This window comes from Glandiceps talaboti, chromosome 15 (genome assembly GCF_964340395.1).
Source record: "Glandiceps talaboti chromosome 15, keGlaTala1.1, whole genome shotgun sequence".
Taxonomy (NCBI): Eukaryota; Metazoa; Hemichordata; class Enteropneusta; family Spengelidae; genus Glandiceps; species Glandiceps talaboti.
In genome coordinates this window covers 9,743,280-9,762,210 of record NC_135563.1, presented here as the reverse complement: position 1 = coordinate 9,762,210, position 18,931 = coordinate 9,743,280, and the positions used below count along the sequence as shown (strand labels likewise).

The 18,931-nt window shown below is 36.0% G+C and overlaps 2 protein-coding genes across 2 annotated transcripts; one reads left to right on the top strand and one right to left on the bottom strand.

Moving 5' to 3' along the window:
- The first annotated feature begins 727 nt into the window (after positions 1–727).
- LOC144446845 (ribonuclease P protein subunit p30-like) lies at positions 728–6,706 on the top strand. Its single transcript, XM_078136685.1, has 9 exons — positions 728–819; positions 924–982; positions 1,691–1,747; positions 2,773–2,844; positions 3,324–3,479; positions 4,112–4,258; positions 4,700–4,737; positions 5,452–5,531; positions 5,944–6,706. The coding sequence occupies exons 1-9, from the start codon at positions 738–740 to the stop codon at positions 6,147–6,149; spliced, it is 897 nt and encodes a 298-aa protein (XP_077992811.1). The 5' UTR covers positions 728–737; the 3' UTR covers positions 6,150–6,706.
- A 637-nt stretch (positions 6,707–7,343) lies between these two features.
- On the bottom strand, positions 7,344–18,515 carry LOC144446195 (uncharacterized). Its single transcript, XM_078135948.1, has 11 exons — positions 18,351–18,515; positions 16,994–17,103; positions 16,320–16,418; positions 14,364–14,954; positions 13,676–13,798; positions 13,170–13,285; positions 12,921–12,996; positions 11,693–11,838; positions 11,284–11,367; positions 10,730–10,817; positions 7,344–9,962 (listed from the first exon to the last, which is right to left on the bottom strand). Exons 1-11 carry the CDS (start codon positions 18,433–18,435, stop codon positions 9,819–9,821), a joined length of 1,662 nt encoding a protein of 553 aa, XP_077992074.1. The 5' UTR covers positions 18,436–18,515; the 3' UTR covers positions 7,344–9,818.
- Between the last annotated feature and the right edge of the window lie 416 nt (positions 18,516–18,931).

Sequence of the window (18,931 nt, the reverse complement as noted above, 5' to 3'; positions counted from 1 at the left end):
TGTCGCAACCGTTGACACACAAAAAAGATAACGTCACGATACTATAGACGAGGCTGCGATATTAGATGGATCATGGATGGATGTACTATTAGTGACTCAATAATACATCCATGGATATTATTGCAGTTTATGTAATATGATTGGAGAGCGAAATTTTCGAGCGAAATTAATGTTTCACACGTTTCGAAAATTGATTTGTGCAGGCGATGTGTGTACATAAGGTTTTCGCTGTTCAGTTCCTCAAAGAGTGGACATGGAGATTCAAGACTTTATTCAAATCCTGATTCGATGCAAATGACATTTATCCGATTCCGTTTCCCTCTTGCAATTTGCACAGATTCATAGCTCATACAATGTATTACCATGGTCTTACACGTACACTACTACACTGCCAAGAATTTTGGATTTATGCTTCTTTCTTACAATTTTTGTACAAAATATGAAATGTATTTAAAGCAATAATTATCATGGCTTACCTTCGTTCCTTGATTTAAATTCTCACTTATCTATCTACGTGAAAATAACACAAGACGATAAACAGATACACTACGACGATTGCGAATTTACCGCCGTCGAGTTTGCGAACAAATTGTTTGAAATTGCCCAATGAGAGAATGCGTTTGAGATGAAATTCCCAGCATTCAATACGAATCAAACCGGAAACGAGAACGAACGTCGTCCAGTAACACCCGTTCTGATTGGTAGTTCTTATTAACAAGCAGAAGCCAAAGGTCAAAATGGCTCGGTTTCATGATTTGAACATCCCATACATGTCTGATTCCAAAAAATCAAAACAGTCGTTGAAAAAGCTGATTGAGTGTAAGTTGAATCAGTTGTGAGGTTACTTTTGTTTTCGTTTTTCAATAATCGTAATTGTTGTTTTGTTTACATGACCATGTGACATCTCTCCTCGTTTCATTCAGTGGGTTACGAAGTTGTTGCTGTAAATCACGTGGTTTCGTCTCTGGAGAAGAAGGATTCTGTAAGTGTTTTCTTTTACCATCACTAAATATGTGTGTCGACGTAAAACACAAAGCGAACGTTTTGTAGATTTACAATTACACTGTATGTACGTTGTAACAATTCATTTTAGCTTCACTTGTACTGATGAAACTAAAATGAAAGTGGCCATACGTACATTATATATAAACTTAATATTTTTAGTAACAAGTTCGCTATGTTTTCCTACTTGAAAAAACAAACAAACAATGCTAAACGAGTCCATATGTGTAACTCAATTACATTTAGTCTTCTTTTGAACCGGGCAGTCATCTGTCTATTTTACTAGGTAAACAGCAAGCCACTTTGTAACTTTACTTGCAAAGTGTAATTGAAAGATGAAAAAAAAAACACTTTAAAATATGTAAACTCTTGTTTATGTATATACATTGTAATATCAGCAATAATCACAAGTAAAAAGTGGCTACACTTCAATTTATAAATTTTTGTTTATATTTATGATGATGGTACTTACAAATACATCAGTAGATGTCTCTTTTCAGTTTGTGCAACAAGAGGGTGTGTTTTTGTGAATGAAAAATACTGAATGCCTGTATTGTTTTCTTGTCTTGTCTAAAGATTGCGTTATTTAGGCATGGAAATTAATGTTTTTGAATACCATACATCACACAAGTGACACTTGAATATAGTGTTGTACTCAAATACACCAATTACATTGATTTCTCTCTAGGTGAAAGTGGTCCCATCACACATTGAGCTAGATGAAGAAAGTTTAGCACCACTTAAAGTAAGGAATCTGAATGATAACTTTTCAAATGTCATCTGTTGTCAAATTCAATCTGACCCTAGTGACACAGGCCATTCTACTTTTCACTGGGGGGGGGGGGCTGATCAAAGGTAGGGTGATGAAACGATGTAATGGGATGTATGGCTGACATTTCAATTTAAATGCTAATGTAGTAAAGGCCTGGATCATATTAAAATCTGCTGTAGGAATACAACTCGATTGTTTTATGTACCTCCATTTCCTTTGTATATTGAATTTGTCATTTGTTTTTTGATTTTTTATCCTGCGAGTGAGTGCCCAAGATGAGTAACAGCTGAGATACTGGTGGTTCACATAACACCTAGTTGTAAACTGCCAGTCATATCAGATGAACCATCCATCTGTACTTGATTTAACGTTCACAGGCCTGTCAGCTGCAGCTAAAGTTTCAGGCATTCAGGCTCTTTGTTACCTGTAGTTTGGCCTCCCCTATTGACAAATAGACTCATCTGTGTCACAGAGGTCAGCTTGTATTCAACAGATCTAAATCCAAACACACCTGTACAAAGAGTATTGCAGTTTACGCCAAACAGTAAGAAGTGCAGTTATTAGTTCGCTCTGCCCAACATAAAATTTGAAATGATTCAAATGATTACTTAGAGTAGGAACATTGCAAAATACATTATCTTTGTTCTGAAATACAGTACCTCAAATATTGCACATATGATTTTCAAACTTAATACCCTGTGCCCTTCTGTGATCATTTCAGACTCTCTATAGCAAGAACTAACATTTTCTGAAATACTTAAGTTCTCCCACTCTTAATTATGAGAATATGTTCTGCATTTTTATTTACAATCACAAAACTCTGATTTCAAAGTGTTCTTAAAACTGGTACACACTTTTTTTCATACTATTAGGGTATTATTTCTGATGAAATATTGTCATTAGAATTTAGATTGTATGTAACAAAACAAGGAAGAGATCACTGTATTGTGTTTGTTCCACCATTTTAACTTGATGATCTTGACCTTTAACCTTTCAAGGTCAGAGCAAAGAAGTTTCAGCAATTATCCAGACTAACAGTGACATTGAGAGACACCCAAACATACAGACTGGTAGGTACCATTTCTTTATTTCATTTGAGTTACACATATTGACAACATCTGTACCAGTGAGTACTTGGACCGGTGCACATGCATACTAGTGCTATTTGCACTGCATTGCAATACTGAAAACATTTGTGCATACCTGCATGCAAGTGCAATCGTTACTTTTTCACTTATATTAAACATGTGATTGCACAGTATGATTTTTTTGGAAATTTGCTGTTATGGATAAACATATGTAGTAATAACAGAGGGTGGGGTATTTACACTTGGCTTGCATTGTTTTCTGCTGCACTTTCAATTACTGTGAACATGAAAAGCATCGTTGCAGAGAACACTGCAAGCACTTGGTGCAAATAACCTAAGTGTACCACACTATACACTCACAAGTATCATGGTGTTCTGTCATAGTATGTTGTAAAGTTTGAAAGGACTCATCTCAACTGTTGCTTGTAAATCACACAATTTCATTTGCCGTACTTTTTCAGGGATCTGGTCCAGTGCAGTCATACGATATCTTAGCGGTACAACCAACGTCAGAAAAAGCATTTCAGCTAGCATGCACACAGTTAGAAATTGACATAATATCATTAGATATGGCAGAGAGACTACCTTTCAACATCAAAATGCATCCAGTGAAAGCGGTATGTTTGCCATAAAATCCTAATATGGCTTAATTTTGATAACATTTTGACCACTATTTCTGTACACAGATACTTCCATTAGTTGGATCAGTAGATGTTTGCACTCACTACTCAGTGTGTTATATCTCAGACCACTAAAAAGATAGTGGTCTGAGGTTATATTGGGGCAATTAGCCTGTGAGTTTGTTCTAGGATTAGCAATATACTAATTAATGCAAAGCTGGTAAACTCTGATAAGGAAGTGATAACATAGGAAATAGGAAAAACACAGTGAGAGGAAACAATAGTTATGATGGCAATATTTAAACTTTATTTGAAATATAAAGAAAATAAGAAAATATTATTAAATCTCGAGAGAACAAAAATCATGTATTCATCCTGTTCCCCATGTTTTAAATGAGAATTGGTTGTTGTTTTCTTGTTTTCTTGTTGTTTTGAGCAAAGTAGCAGCCAAAGTTTATTTTCGATTCACATTTCACTTTATTGTTTGCCACCATAATATAAATTTGTGGGATATTGACAGTATTTGATCACTTGGTGATCACATATGTTTCTAGTAAGTAAAGTAGAAAATAAGAAATGACTTGCTGTGGTTTTGTTGCTGACTTTTCTCTAATTTTTTTACTGATCAGGCAATAGAGAGAGGTGTCCATTTTGAAATCACGTATGCGGCAGCTATTAGAGACTCCACAGCAAGAAGAAATATTATTTCAAATGCCTTACGGTTGCAGTTTATGTGTAAGGGAAAGAATATTATTTTGTCCAGTGATGCTGAAAATGTAAGTATCAGTAATTATTGTTTCGTAATCTTTTCTTCGTTTTAAATTTGATATCCAACGTATTGTAACAGTTTGATCTGGTTTCCTTCAAATGTTTTCAAAATCTCAGACTTTTTCATGATGGTTTGTGAATCCCAGTGAAAGCTGTAAAATTTGCACAGACATACTTACCTGATTTTGACATGATTTTGGCAGGGAACTTGGGTAAAAGGATATTGAGTTTCTTTATATCTTCCACTCACTGGGCCAACAGCTACACTTACTGTGCTGAGCACCACGTCATCAGAGGTGTTCAATCTAAAAAATTCTTTGTGACATTATTGACAGTGATAACTATACCTCATCCTGTACCACATTTTACAACTCTCCAAGTTCTGTGTAATATAGACCGGATGTATTTGAACAGTGAATAAATGGTTTGATTGTCAATCTAACCAACAGGCAATGGAACTAAGAGGACCATATGACATTGCTAATCTGTATCCTTTTGTGAAGAAAGTAAAGTACATTGTATATTAATTAGCCCAATTTACATAAAGTAAAGTACATTGTATATTAATTAGCCCAATTTACATAAAGTAAAGTACATTGTATATTAATTAGCCCAATGTACATAAAGTAAAGTCCATTGTATATTAAATTAGCCCAATTTACATAAAGTGCATTGTATATTAATTTAGCCCAATTTACATAAAGTTAAGTGCATAGTATATTAAATTGGCCTAATTTACATAAAGTGCATTGTATATTAATTAGCCCAATTTACATAAAGTAAAGTGCATTGTATATTAATTAACCAAATTTACATAAAGTAAAGTGCATTGTTTGGTTAATGTTTGGTTCCTCCATACTATAAGCATACTACCTATTAGTACATATATATGTACTTTGTCACCTACATGCCACTTATATTGCTTAATTAGCATGCATCATTACCAGTTCTTTCTGAATGGCAGGATTTTTGCAATGTAATGAAATGTACTAACTACAAGTACATCCGAGTCTGTTCATGAAAGCTGCAATGTAATGTTTTGTTTGAAATGATACAGTTGTTTATACATTATTCAGTGTGAGCAACATTTTTCCTTGGTGAGGTGATTGCACTCGGCTTCACACATTCAGTAAGGTAAATATGGATGCCTCAAATTGCCTCAAGTATTCGTATTTCTTGTTTCCTTGACTTTGAATGTCAGAGGATTTCTGTTTGGTTTAAATGAAGCACAATCCAAAGATGCTGTGTCTATGAATTGTAGATCAGTGCTGTTACATGCAGGTTAGTTATATGGACTTGCCTGGTTTACTGTATTTTATGTGCCATTTCATTAGCCTTTCACAAGAATCATTTGGAGGACCCTAGAAATGAGTGCAGTCGAGCTGCGACCAGCCATATCTCTTCTTTATAGAAGTTTGTTTCATTTAATTAAACCTGGCACAAAGGTGATGTATGATGTACTATATTTTCATCATTTTGTTACAACTGGACAAATTTTCAAATGGCAGCCATGTTTGTTATAAAAAATCCGTTCTTATTTGTCACTCAGTATTAAAATATGATTTATTTAGAGAATGTGAGGCAATTAATATTCTCCACAAATATCAAGATTATCAATGTAATTCTGGAATCATGATAAATACAAATTTGACTATTAAACATTGCGAACAACTTTTCCTTATTTTCATCATAGAGACAAGGAGGAATACTGCAAAGGCAGCTCTTTCAGTTACCAAGGTAATGGATGTAGCAGAGAAACATATGTGGAAAGTGAGAGAGAACAGGGCTGCTTTGCCAAACATTGGAAATCAAGATGAGGATTCAGACACCAGCAGTGATGATAGTGATGATGATGACAATGCTCATGTCAGAAAAAAGAGGCGAAAGTTGCAAACCTGAATTTTATTGTTTATTTTTTACTCTATTAAAACATTATGCAAATGAGGCACCAGTGGACCAGTTCCCAGGGTGCTAATGGTATCCATAGCCAGCACTGAAACTAAATAAACTGAAAGTTAGTGTGACTGCTCTGTTTTAGATAAGACATGTGGCAAAAAAAGAGAGAAGTCTGCATTTCCTGGACTTTGAAAGATACATTTTATCAAAACCATGGACAATTTTATTCTAAAAGTGCTGTTGTATTGCTTTGCATAACCAACCGAACTGCTCATGCTCAGATGCACAGGACTATGGGATAATGTGTACTCTAGCAGGTATAGAAGTACCTAATCTGGGGTGATTGGAAGGATTACAATCCTGCAATGTTCAGGGTAAACAGCACAAGATTGTTATGTGGTTACAATTAAATGAGGCTGTTGACAACAGTAAAAATTCATGTTTATCTGTGAATTGATACCATATTTCCCACAATGCACCATTCAAGATGGCAGGTTTGCAAGTTTCCAAATTGGTATGTTTGTCTGTATAGTACCTATCTTGAATCATGTCCACACAAAATCCACGCCAAGAGACAGTTATGTATTAAACATTTGTGCTCATAATTGTATGCAGGGAAGGTAATCTTAATGGATCTCTCCACTCATGCTGTCAAATTTTGTCATGGTTTTTGTTTGCAAAAAGTCTATCATGTGTACAAATTAAGGGAACCAAGCTCTAAAATTTAGTTTTGTTGAGAATGGCAGGACATCGTAACTAATTTTTGTTTTGTAACGTGTGAGGTAACTATTTATAATTACATGTAGGGACTGTCTCAGAACTTCACATCAGCGCAGCAAGCGAAATTCCTTCCTTTGGGTCAAGACCCCCTCCAAGGTCATGAAAATTCACAAGTGTGATAATGGGATTGGTGAGGGACTTTTTCATGATTCATTTGGCCCAGTTATTGTGGAGTCATGATGGTCGAATGGTTAGAGTGGGCCGGCTTGGAAACTGCACGTTCAAGGTTCGAGCCCTGTTGCAAACAGACTACCCCCCCCCAATAAGTGAAGGAATTTCTCTTCCTTTAATAGTTTACGTGACAATGTGAGAGCATCCCCGGTAAAATATCATTTATAGTCAGCATACCAATCCTACTCATTGTTCTCACTCCTAATCATACAAGTACAGTTATTCAGTCCATTAAGTTTCATTTATTTATTGCAATTATTTTGGGCTAATAAATGTGTTCATGTATCTCGTAAAATGAAAGCACATTAAAAAATAACATTACCCGTAAATTACAAATGCAGTATACACCCCTGACAACGCTGACAAGACAAGACGTCACTGAGCAAAAATTCGGGATTCACTTCTGAGAAATCTTTTCAACTGTGCGAGTAGAAATGTTCATTCGTAATAAATGTACAATATTGAAATAATACAATCTATGCAACTTGTTCAGTTCATGAATAGTTAATTCCAATGTTTGCAATGTCAGTACCTTCAATATTTTTAGCAGAAGTTTAATGAATTCAGAATATGTCTTACAGAATATTTCCATATGGATACATGTATTTAAGTCATAAAGAAATTGAGAAAGAGACTACATAAAACTTGGCTAGCTATATTATATTGTGAATAGAAATATCGATGGCGTTGACATGATATGTCTTTCCTCTCGTGACACCCAGTAGCTGGTGACGTTTTTTAAAAAAAAAGTAATTCACTGTTGTGCAAGAAAATATTTAACTAACGATGGAATTCAAATTATTGAACTAAATTAAAGCTGCACATGTTGTCACTGGACTGTTTGTTTGAAACTATTTGTTAGATAGCATGACTTAATCAGAATATCGTACACCCTGCACAGTATTGAATCACCTGTTCATACACATATTGTGTAGCAGTATGGCACAATATATCCAATCAAATTGATTTTTGGGTCCGTACCCAAAAATCAGCACCCCAATGAATCACAATTTCAACTTATTACTATACTACTCATAGATAAAATGACCTCTAATTGACATGTACAATATCTAATTATTGATATTTTAACAATTTCGTCAATATGTTGTTGGTTGTCTGATCAAAAAATAATACCTCAGTTATAGCCAGTGCATGTGAGTTCTACAACTCCATGTTCTGCAATGACGGGTGAAAAAATGCTAAATCTTAGACATAAAACTGTGTTCTTTATGGTTATTTAATTTAAAAAATCTTCCTCTGTTAGTGAATATAAAGTTACTTTTTGTACAACTTACTGTAATGAATACATAACTACATATAAACATTAGTCTAGAGACTAGCCATTGGATTGAAGATCTTTTCCAATGTCTAGTGGAACGCCTTTTTACTATGGAAAATCCAGCTGGACTCTATGCTAATCAAGATAACAACACACGTCAGTAGTAATTCATCACCCATTAACAGACGTTTGTAATTGGGTACTCAATTCACAAAAATATATCCTGATATGCAAATAATGTCTTCAACCAAACATCGCTTACCAGAGTCTGAATGTGAGTTTCTTATGGACTCAATAACATCATCGGTTTATTAATGCTCCAATTGGATTAATATATGCTCTTGGTGTAATTTAAAATTTAGCATGGAATGTTGCGCTATATCCATATTTCCTGATATGCAAATAATGTTCAGAACCAAACATCACCTTCCAGTCTGAGTGAAAGTCTCTTAAAGACACAATAACATCATCCATTTATATTAATGCTGCAATTGGATTAATACAGTTCTTGGCGTAATTTAACCCATTCAGTACTGAAAACTTTGCCGCCAAAATTATTTGAACAAAATTCTTGTTTTTCTGTAAGTTTTTGGCATATATCAGCTTCATTTTAGACTGGAATTAAAGAAATGTTATTTCCTAACAAAGTAATATTATTATAACTATGAAAATGTTCACATAAATTGGGTCCCAAAATTATTTAAAACTCGTCTCCAGTCATGAAAGGGTTAAAATTTAGCACAGAATGTTGTGCGAGATCCATCAATTCTCCTAGGCATGGAAATGATCTTCTGATATGAAAGTCAATGACTATTCTCTCGGCTAGCTATATAAACATACACTAAAACCTCATTCTCTATGCTGCCCACTAAAAAATAAATACACCACTAGAATTAATTCACACTTTGTTTGGACGTTCTGTATCATGTATAAAATCTTCACATAAAAAAATGTAGCAGTATGGTATTCCTGTCGGGGAAACATGCAATGTTGCCATGGCAAACTCATTTGTGTAAGATGTTGCTAGCTTCTATATTAATTAGGTGAGTTGCTAATTAATTAGATAACTATTTTACTTTCACTGCTACGGTGTAACATTGTCTGATCAGCCACTCAACCTTGTCAAATTTTCCAACATCCCATAGAAAACTGTTGAGTAGGTACATATTGAATGGCCCATTGGTAAATAAACGTGGCCAACACCTACAAGGCATTTGTAGCAGCTCTTGCAAGCTAATCAAATACTATAATCCCTAGTGTGTTACAGCCATGTAAAAATATTGACAACGAGTCCTTGCTTGAAACATCTGTTTAAATTACATATATTTCAGGGACTTTAGCACTTCCAATATCTGACACTGTTATAGTGCACATTACTGAAAAAAAAAGAGTTTAATATACAGAGTAGGTAATAAAGAAACTGTATAGAGCTTGGACAAAGATTAAGTGAGATTCATCACCATGGATATGGTTGCTAGGAGACCAAGGTGATCCGATGCAGCTGATTGTCTCCGTTTACCATCATCAAGCAATGATATGTTGTGTAGTCTGCAATCTTCTGGCAGCCTAACGAATATGTAGTCAATCTTGGGAGATGAAAAAAAAATAGAACGGGTCAGCAAACAACTAGCCAAAATAAACAAGTCTTTTGAGTTCAAAGACATAGCCCCTAGCACTATCATGCTGTTAATTAATGTCAAAATAAATAAATATGTTGACATAGTGAAATCAATTCAGTATGCACCTGGACTGTTATAAACTATGTATAATTCTTAATAGTTCTTGTCACACACCAAAGAGTTCTAATTACTGTACTTGTATGGAATTACAACTTTTTGTCTATTTATTACTGTGATTTACTGACCTGGTGAACATATTTAAGAATTATAGTTTTAGTTTTGGCGTCTGTCCTGTCAAAGCTACGTAAACCACAGTAATACTACCACACATACCAATCAAAGTCTATACTTACAGCATACAACTTGAACCTATACCGGTATACAAGGTTTGGTTGTAAATCTACATACTGTACACACAGTCATAGTCTAGATAATACTACCCATGGTAACACGCACATCCAAAGACATTCACATGTCCACACATACCAAATCTATTACCAAATCACGAGCTGCTCATTGCTATCATGGATTTCCATAGAAGAATCACTACATTGTTCACTGAACACATTCAAATTTGATAATAATCTCTACGAAGTTAGAGGGCCTTTTATACCCATTTTGCCTTTAAATAAAGAGAGAGCTTGAGATTTGATGCCACAGATAACACTAGACTAACACAGTCAGTGTATCTGCAATCATACATATTCTGGATTTTTGGGGGACATACGACTTACCCTTTCCTTCAGGTGTTTATTCAATGTACTAAAAGTTAATCCGTGGTCTCTTGGGTCATTTCCTGAATAGACGCCAGGTTGGTCTGGTCTAGAAATGAGAAAATACACAGACAGAACTATATCAACTTAAAAGCTGCACTAACTGCACCTGGAGCATTTTTCTGAAACTGGGTTTTTTAATTCTTCTCATTGTGAGATGATGTTAATAGCATCACCATGAGATTACAATCAAGTCGGAGGGTTGAGCTGTACGATGTTAACATGATTACCATATTTAACATTGCTGCAGGAAATCATAATCTAATTTTAGGTTTGACTATACAACCATTATAGCAAAATGCCAGGCGTGGTAGGGACAAAGTGAGAACAAAATCCCACACAACTGAATTCCAGGCTACAGAGATTTTGGTAACTAAAAGTAATGCTGTGATGTCATTTGCATATAATATCTGACTAACTGCTCACTGCTAGTCATGATGATTTAACATGTTTCAATCGCTGTGAGTAGTTACATATTTATGAATATTCATGACTAAAATGATATCATAATGTACCTTGGTTCTGGATGTCGAAGAGTCCATGCATCATATAAACCTTTGGTCTTAATGCCATTGATTTCGGTATTTCCTGATAGGAATCTAAAAAATAACAAAAAGAAGGATTTTAGCTCCCAGCAGACTTATTCCATTACTGCTGGTGGTGGTGGTAGTGTTCTTGGTGGTAGGTGGTGGTGGTGGTGAGGGTGATGGAGGTGGTGGTGGTGGTGATGATGAGGGTGATAGTGGTGGTGGTGGTGGTGGTGTTGGTGGTGATGATGATGATGATGACAACGACAATGATGATGACAACCACAGCAAGTTATCACCGTTATGACAAATACCATTTACATTGTAACACAGTATGAATACTCTTAATTGACAAAAAAGGTCATTCAAGAAAACAGTGAAAGTGTCATACACATACTTGATAGCCCTGGACTGTGAGTCAGCATTTAGATCTCCAACCAGAATAGCTGGTCCTGAAAACTGTGACATGAATTCCCAGATTTCCACCACAGACCTGTCTCTTGCTTTCTCACTCAATGACAGATGAGTCACAAACACATGGAGCTGAAAAAATAAGAATATTACTACTTTTATAACAGCCATAAAAATAATTTCATACAGCTCTCTGAAAACCTTTCCCACTCAGTGCTCAATTATTGCCCCCAGCATGGATCTATAGTATGGCACAACAGCCCTTTATACTTCCTCAACTCCCTGAGGAGCATACAATCCATTGTAGCACATAATAAACACATAGGATTAAAGCATTCTCATTGCAACTTCTAACCTACCAGGTCCCCAGTTGGATTGACTGGGCCACCATCATGATTCAAATCTTGCCCAAGGACTTTAGCTTTTCAGAAAGAAACAACTATGGCAAGGCTAGAACCTTCAACCTGTAGATTCCAAGCTGATCACTCTAACCATTAGGCCATCAAGACTCCACAAAGTAATAGCCAACATTTGAAACACACACACACACACACACACACACACAGATATATGATCCTTGGCTGATAATCAGATACTATTCTCCAATATTGTATTCATTTAGCCATAGAAAATATGAGTGACCTGAGGGGTCTTTCTTCGACTTGAAGAGACAAAATCCTTAGGCCATATGTAGTTTTATATTGAATGAAGATAAATATTGGTAATAACATAATTATACCAGCGTAAGCATAATTCATGAAAACTGAGAAGAGTAACGTGACTTGAACACTTTGATTACTATTTCCAGCACCACAGAATGAATGACATAGACACACATTGTCATGACATAGAATGGCATGGGTAAAAAACAAATTTTGGGATTGTTAAGTTCAACTTATTTTGTGAGTGGTATAATACAATATATCCAATATTTTTACTCGTTTCACTGCTTCTATGTTAGCATGTCTGCTTCTTGGCCAAGATAGTACCCAAGCATTGCACACAGTGACACAGAGACTGTAAAACTATGTATTCCCTTTTTGAAAACAAACAAACAAACTATTCCTCCATGTTGGCTGAGATGCAAATTATCCAAATTATTGTGATCCAGTTATCTTTTATCAATATTTTACTAGGCTGTTTCGAGGAGAATTCTCCTCACCAACTTTGAACATTCCTAAGACAGCACAGAAAAGAAGAAACGGTATGCTCACCTTTCCGAAAACCGGAATTTCAACTTCAGCATGCAAACATATTCTTTGGTGAAAGTCATCTGGATCAGATGCATTTCTGTCAAAAATATTAAAATTTTACTCAGTGGAGACATTCTGACACATTTGGATTATCTCTCCTTGAGATGAACAATATCCTCTTATCAGATGTTGGTAGATGATATAAACTCAAAATTACGACTTATAGCTTAGCCATAGGATCAGACAAGAGGCAAAAAATGTGGGTCTCACCTGTGTAATAATATAAAATCATGAGAAATGATTGGGAATCGAGAGAACACAGCCAACCCTTCCTCCACTCTACCAAAGATGTTCTCCAAGTAGGTCATGGCAGGTTGGTACACAAACTGTGGACAGACCAAAGAGATCATACAAAGTTATTCACGTGATTCAATTTCTACAGACACGGGTAAAAAGATACACAAACAAACGATACACAAACAAATGGTACACAAACTGTAGACAGACCAAAGAGATCATACAAGTTATTCATGTGATTCACTTTCTACAGACATGGGTAAAATGATACACAAACACACAATACACAAACAAATGGTACACTTTATGAGGAAAACATCTTTCTGGATTTATGTTAGCTGGGTAATTTGCTGATCATAAAAGTTCAGTCATTTATCACAAAATGATTGAGACATCCTCTGGTCCACATTTATGAACATATTTGAAGAAGACTACTAACATTTACGACTCTGTGTTCAATAAAGTGACTACATACTTACCTGATAAGATGGTAATGCCAATGACAGATGATGAACTTGACTTGGTCCAAGTTTACCACCTTTTTCCAATGTAAATCGAACCTCCTGTAAGCCAACTATGTCTGCATCACTTTGGGCTAAAATCTAAGAAAATCATGGAAGAGAATTTGGTAAACTAGAACAGAATTTGCCTATCAATGCCCAGACAACTAATTGTGATGAGTGTGTGATGATGAAAATCGAAGTCTTAATGTGGAAGCATAGACCCTCCACCAACGTTGGTGGACTCAGAGGGTCTATGTTGGTGGAGGGTCTATAGTGGAAGTAATAAATTCAATACAATATGTACTGCAATACCATTGGTGTTGATTTAATGAACAGAATCAAGTTGTCTGTAGGGAACAGGTCTGTCTGGACTGTATATGCCTGTCTGTCTGTTTGTCTGTCTGGACTGTCTTTGTCAGTAGGTCTGTCTGGATTCTCTGTCTGTCTGTTTGTCTGTCTGTCTGTCAGAAGGTCTGCTGGCCTGTCTGTCAGAAGGTCTGTCAGGGCTCTGTCTGTCTGTCTGAAGGTCAGTCTGTCTGTCAGGGCTGTCTGGACTATCTGTGTCTGTCTGTCATAAGGCCTGTCTGTAGGTCTGTCTGTCTGCCAGGACTGTCTGGACTGTCTATTCAGGCTATGCTGGCATCCAACAAATTCATAAACATACCTCTCCAAGTTGCATTATTCTTCGGATATACCCTTTTTCACTTCCTTCAGTAAAACTATTAAAATTCCAAATGTTATAAGATCCAATGTTCACCAAATATTCCTGAGTATTGCTATCTCGTCTTCTACTTTTGACCTCAAATTTTGATGACAATTCCTTGTTCCTCACATCAGGAGGTAGACTCCACAAATCATCTCTTTGAGTCCTACATTCTAACTGGTCAGTCTGTGCTACTGGGCTGTAAGCGCCAGCTCCTGATTGGCTTGATGCGACCACATCACCTGCAGTTACTGATTGGCTTGTGGATGTCACCTGACTGGTATCTATCTCCTTGCAATGATCTGCGAGTTCTAGTTTTGGCAATTTGTCGGGAAAATATAGAGTATGTTCGTAAATGTAAGAGTTTCTCATGCGGTCTTGCGTCAGAACAAAACGATGTTGGTACGTGTTTGGGATACTTGGCCACGCTAAGGTGAAGTAATACATCAGCCCAAGTATGACTTGTCGACTTTGTTGTTGTTTTTTACCTCCTTCTATACTGATGACATCATAATGGAATGGTGTGGCTCCATCCATTGTGTACTGTAATTTCTGAAAACAAAATGACCCAAATCATTTGAAACACTTGAACACTTTCTCTTTTCGTGTGAAAGCCTTTCTACCTATCGTCACATCTTAATGAAGAATACAAAAGATCTTTTACTTAACCATACAGAGACAAACCTATATCAGGATTTTATACAAGGTAAAGAACTGTTAAGCCTCTTTATAGGAGAGAGTACAAAAAATTATAACATTTTAATAAGTCAAAAAATTGCCAAATTTATCCAGCGATTTCTAATTAGTGCAATGGAACATAGGAAAACATGTTTAACCTGATGGAGAATTGTAATTTTTTATCTCTTTCTTTCTCTCTTATCATTTCTTTGAAGTTATTAGTTGCTATTTTAACATGATATTTAAATTTTTTTTTGTATGTATTTGACTTCTATGTAAATGCTGCTCCTCATGTTTTTAGTGAGTCCCTTTATAAAAGGGACGCAGAAAATAAATAAATAGATAAAATCATACAATTTAAAAAATACAACATTCAGGTATTAACAGTATAAACACAGCCCCAAAACTGACCACACTGATATAAGGGACGATCACACAATGTCATACAGGCTCAATAAACGAACTTTGTTCATTTAGGGGGAGGGGAGTCTGGTGTCAATGCGATTGCTGAACTTCACACTTTCACACTTCCAACCAAATTGTGAAAACTTTCACTCCTTCAATCATAACACTGGTTCTGTATTTACTAGTGAGATGTTGATAGATTGATTAAATCATGATAGACCTAGAGAAATTTCTCTCTAAGGTCTATGATTAAATTTACTTCTAATGTGAGATACAGTGCTGGGTTTCCAGTGGTATTTTAATGTGTATTATACTATAATGTTTTTTTACATTGCACTGATAATAGTGGTGTGAGCGCTACAATTTTCACCATGGGTTACATCATATAAATGCGTCAATGTCACACTTGTGAATATTTGTTATGGGGGAGGGGATTTTGCCATAAATGAGCAAAGTTTGTTTATTAAGCTTGTGCGACAATGTGCAATCATCTCTAAGGGAGGTCTATTTTTTTACCGGGTGTGAGGAAATTAACTGGAATATCCAGTGGAAGTACTAGAAAGTAACTTTGATGGTTCTTGAATCTGGAGGAGAAATGGTACAAACATAAAGGGGGGGGGGGGGGTTACAGAACATGTTATACCTTGGTGAGTTTAATACAAGGGGTAAAAAACACTGCTTTCTGTTAATGTTAGGGTAGACAACATTTGAGGTAGGTGGACAGCATCACACTGCCATCAGTCTCAATGGCAATGGAATAATAATGTTTTGGGAAAATACATGTGTACCCTATTGGTACCCTATTAATATTGTTATTACTTGTCCTGTACTCACCAATTTTCTTGGATTAAGTACTTCGGGTCTGATCACTTCATCTTTGCTATTTCTTGCCAATTTATCTCCATGTTTGATGCTGACATAGTCCAGAGCATACTGTACAAGGTGAGAAAAAAAACGCTGACAAATTGTACCAATCTCCACCCCCACCCCCAACCCAAAAACAAAAATAGCAAATGTATGTAGGAACTGGTGTATTTCAAAAATTCACTGATTCCCTCTCCACCATTGCCAGCACTCACAACGTCGGAGGAAAAATACTTAAAGCTACACTGGCGGCACCTGGAAATTTTTTGAAACTGTTGTGCTAGATAGAATGACTTGCCTGTAATGTTGTACACTCTGAACAGTATTGAATCACCTAAGAGTAATTGTGTTTGTGTAGCTGTATACATAATATAGGTACAATAAATCCCATCAAATTGATTGTTTTGGGTCCATACCCAAAAATCAGTAACCCCATTGTGATCAACATTTCAGCCATATTGCTATACTACTTCTAGATACAATTAATTTGACTCCTAATTAACATGTACAAAGACTAATTATTGGTATTTTAACAATTTTCAGGGAATATATTGTCTGATTGAAAAATAATACTCCACTGTAACTGTTGCTATGCAGACGGACAGACACCCATACTATGCCTATAATGATATGCAAACACTAACCGCTGCAGCACTTTGAATATCAGTGTCATTAGCTTGGACATCTCTAAATTCCTTTAAGATTCCACCATAAAAGATATTCTGTACTATTTCACCTTCAGAGTTTCCAGTCTCTGAAAAAAAAACAAAAAAAAAACCAAGTGCCAGAAGTATTCATGAGAAGGGAGTACTAGGTGAAGTGAAAACAGACCAGGACAAGACAACCAATAAATTAATACATTTATATTTAGATGTATGTGTGTGTGTGTGTAAAAATAAATCTACCAAACTTCAGTGATGAAGATTTGCACGACATGGTCTTCAGAAAATTAGGTTTCTGGAGGTAGAATTGTAGTGTTATTTTTTTGGTACAATCTCTGGAACAATTAAAAGCTCTGAAATAAAAATGTATACGTATAAAAATTGCAGCAAGGACAAGGTAAATATTGGTTTGTCTCAGACAGCAGTAAGACCATGGATCCATAATCTCAATTATACTTATAGATTCATGGTAAAACTGACTGGTGGTATGGCATTTTGAACATCTGTTCATTTATCAGAATCATACTGTCATTTATAAAACACACAATAATTCATTATGTGACAAGTGGAGACGATACGAGATATGATACTGGAAGAAGTTGAGACGTGGAGATAGGATCAAAGTGTGTGTCTGTGTGTGTCATTGTGTGTGTGTGTGTGTGTGTGTGTGTGTGTGAGAGAGAGAGAGGGGGGGTATCTGTCACTGTAAGTTTGTTTCTCTATATTTGTTTTCCATGAAATACCCAATGCTATACATTCACTAAAAATATTAAATAGTAAAATTGCCACTACCCGTCGTAACTTCTGCTCGAATAAACCAGACACCTTGCCTGTGCATAAACGGATCACTTTTTTTCTTTCTTGAATATTTGTTTGCCGTAAAAAAACACAAAGGTACGTTTGCTGACTTTTTTTCCTCGTCGTGGTTATAACTTATATCCAGAGTTCGTAACGGCGAGACCACATATGTAATGAAAGAATTTCTGTCAGCCCAGAGTCTAGTCCTGCTTGCAGACGGTGCATGGGCCTCTATTACTGACACGACCCTCAACTAGAAGGAAGGGACGACTTATTCCGTATACAAGCAGGACTACCCAGAGCTAGAGTCAACCTATGGAGTAAACTTACACTATGTATACGCTACGATGTTAGACACGTCTTCCCTCTCGCAGAAGAAAACGTGGTTTGACACATCTTCCCTCTCGAAGGAGGCGTGAAAGACGTGTCGAACCTCGTCGTAGCGGAGCTAACTAAAATACATAGTTGTCATATTCTACCATTTTACGAGTATCGGAGCCGGTGTGTCAACAGATCACAACACATATGAATAACAACTCACCTGCCTTCTCCTCATCTGGGTTTGGTTTTGCACCGGATGCAGCCACTAGAATGGAAAATGAGCACACTATAACTAAAGATGACATTCTACTACATGTAATTTGCACCGGAGACCTAACGAGTAACGTTAGTAGCCGCCGGTAGTAGCCGTCACCTTAAACACCACTCGTTCTAAGTTGTTAGTGCGGAAGTGACACGTCTGCGTCGTATATATGTGCACGATAGCGGGCGCGATTCGACCCGATTTGACACGTTGATACACCGTACAGTGGACCGTAATATGGTAATATGTTTAAGAAAACAAACAAGCAAACAAACACAAATTAATAAAGACAGACAGACAGACAGACAGACAGACAGACAGACAGACAGACAGACAGACACAAAATAAATAATTAAAAAAATAAATACTGACAATTAAGTATCAACAACAGAGTAATTACCACAGGATGCAACGAGCATGTAATTGATTTATTGATTGATTTACTATTTGGTTGAATGATTGATCGATTGAATGATTAATTTTTGTGGTGAAATAAAACTTATTTTGTGTGTGATATTGATCAATTGACTCATTGATTT

Bases quoted from the DNA above. Each gene is read 5' to 3' on its own strand.
- LOC144446845 (XM_078136685.1), top strand. From the start codon at position 738: ATGGCTCGGTTTCATGATTTGAACATCCCATACATGTCTGATTCCAAA. The intron at 4,738-5,451 runs GTATCCTTTTGT...TTTGAATGTCAG, and splicing joins CCATATGACATTGCTAATCT to AGGATTTCTGTTTGGTTTAA. The intron at 5,532-5,943 runs GTTAGTTATATG...TTTTCATCATAG, and splicing joins ATCAGTGCTGTTACATGCAG to AGACAAGGAGGAATACTGCA.
- LOC144446195 (XM_078135948.1), bottom strand. From the start codon at position 18,435: ATGTCATCTTTAGTTATAGTGTGCTCATTTTCCATTCTAGTGGCTGCA. The intron at 13,799-14,363 runs GTATGTTTATGA...TGATTTTCTTAG, and splicing joins GAATAATGCAACTTGGAGAG to ATTTTAGCCCAAAGTGATGC. The intron at 12,997-13,169 runs GTGAGACCCACA...TATTTTTGACAG, and splicing joins GATTTTATATTATTACACAG to AAATGCATCTGATCCAGATG.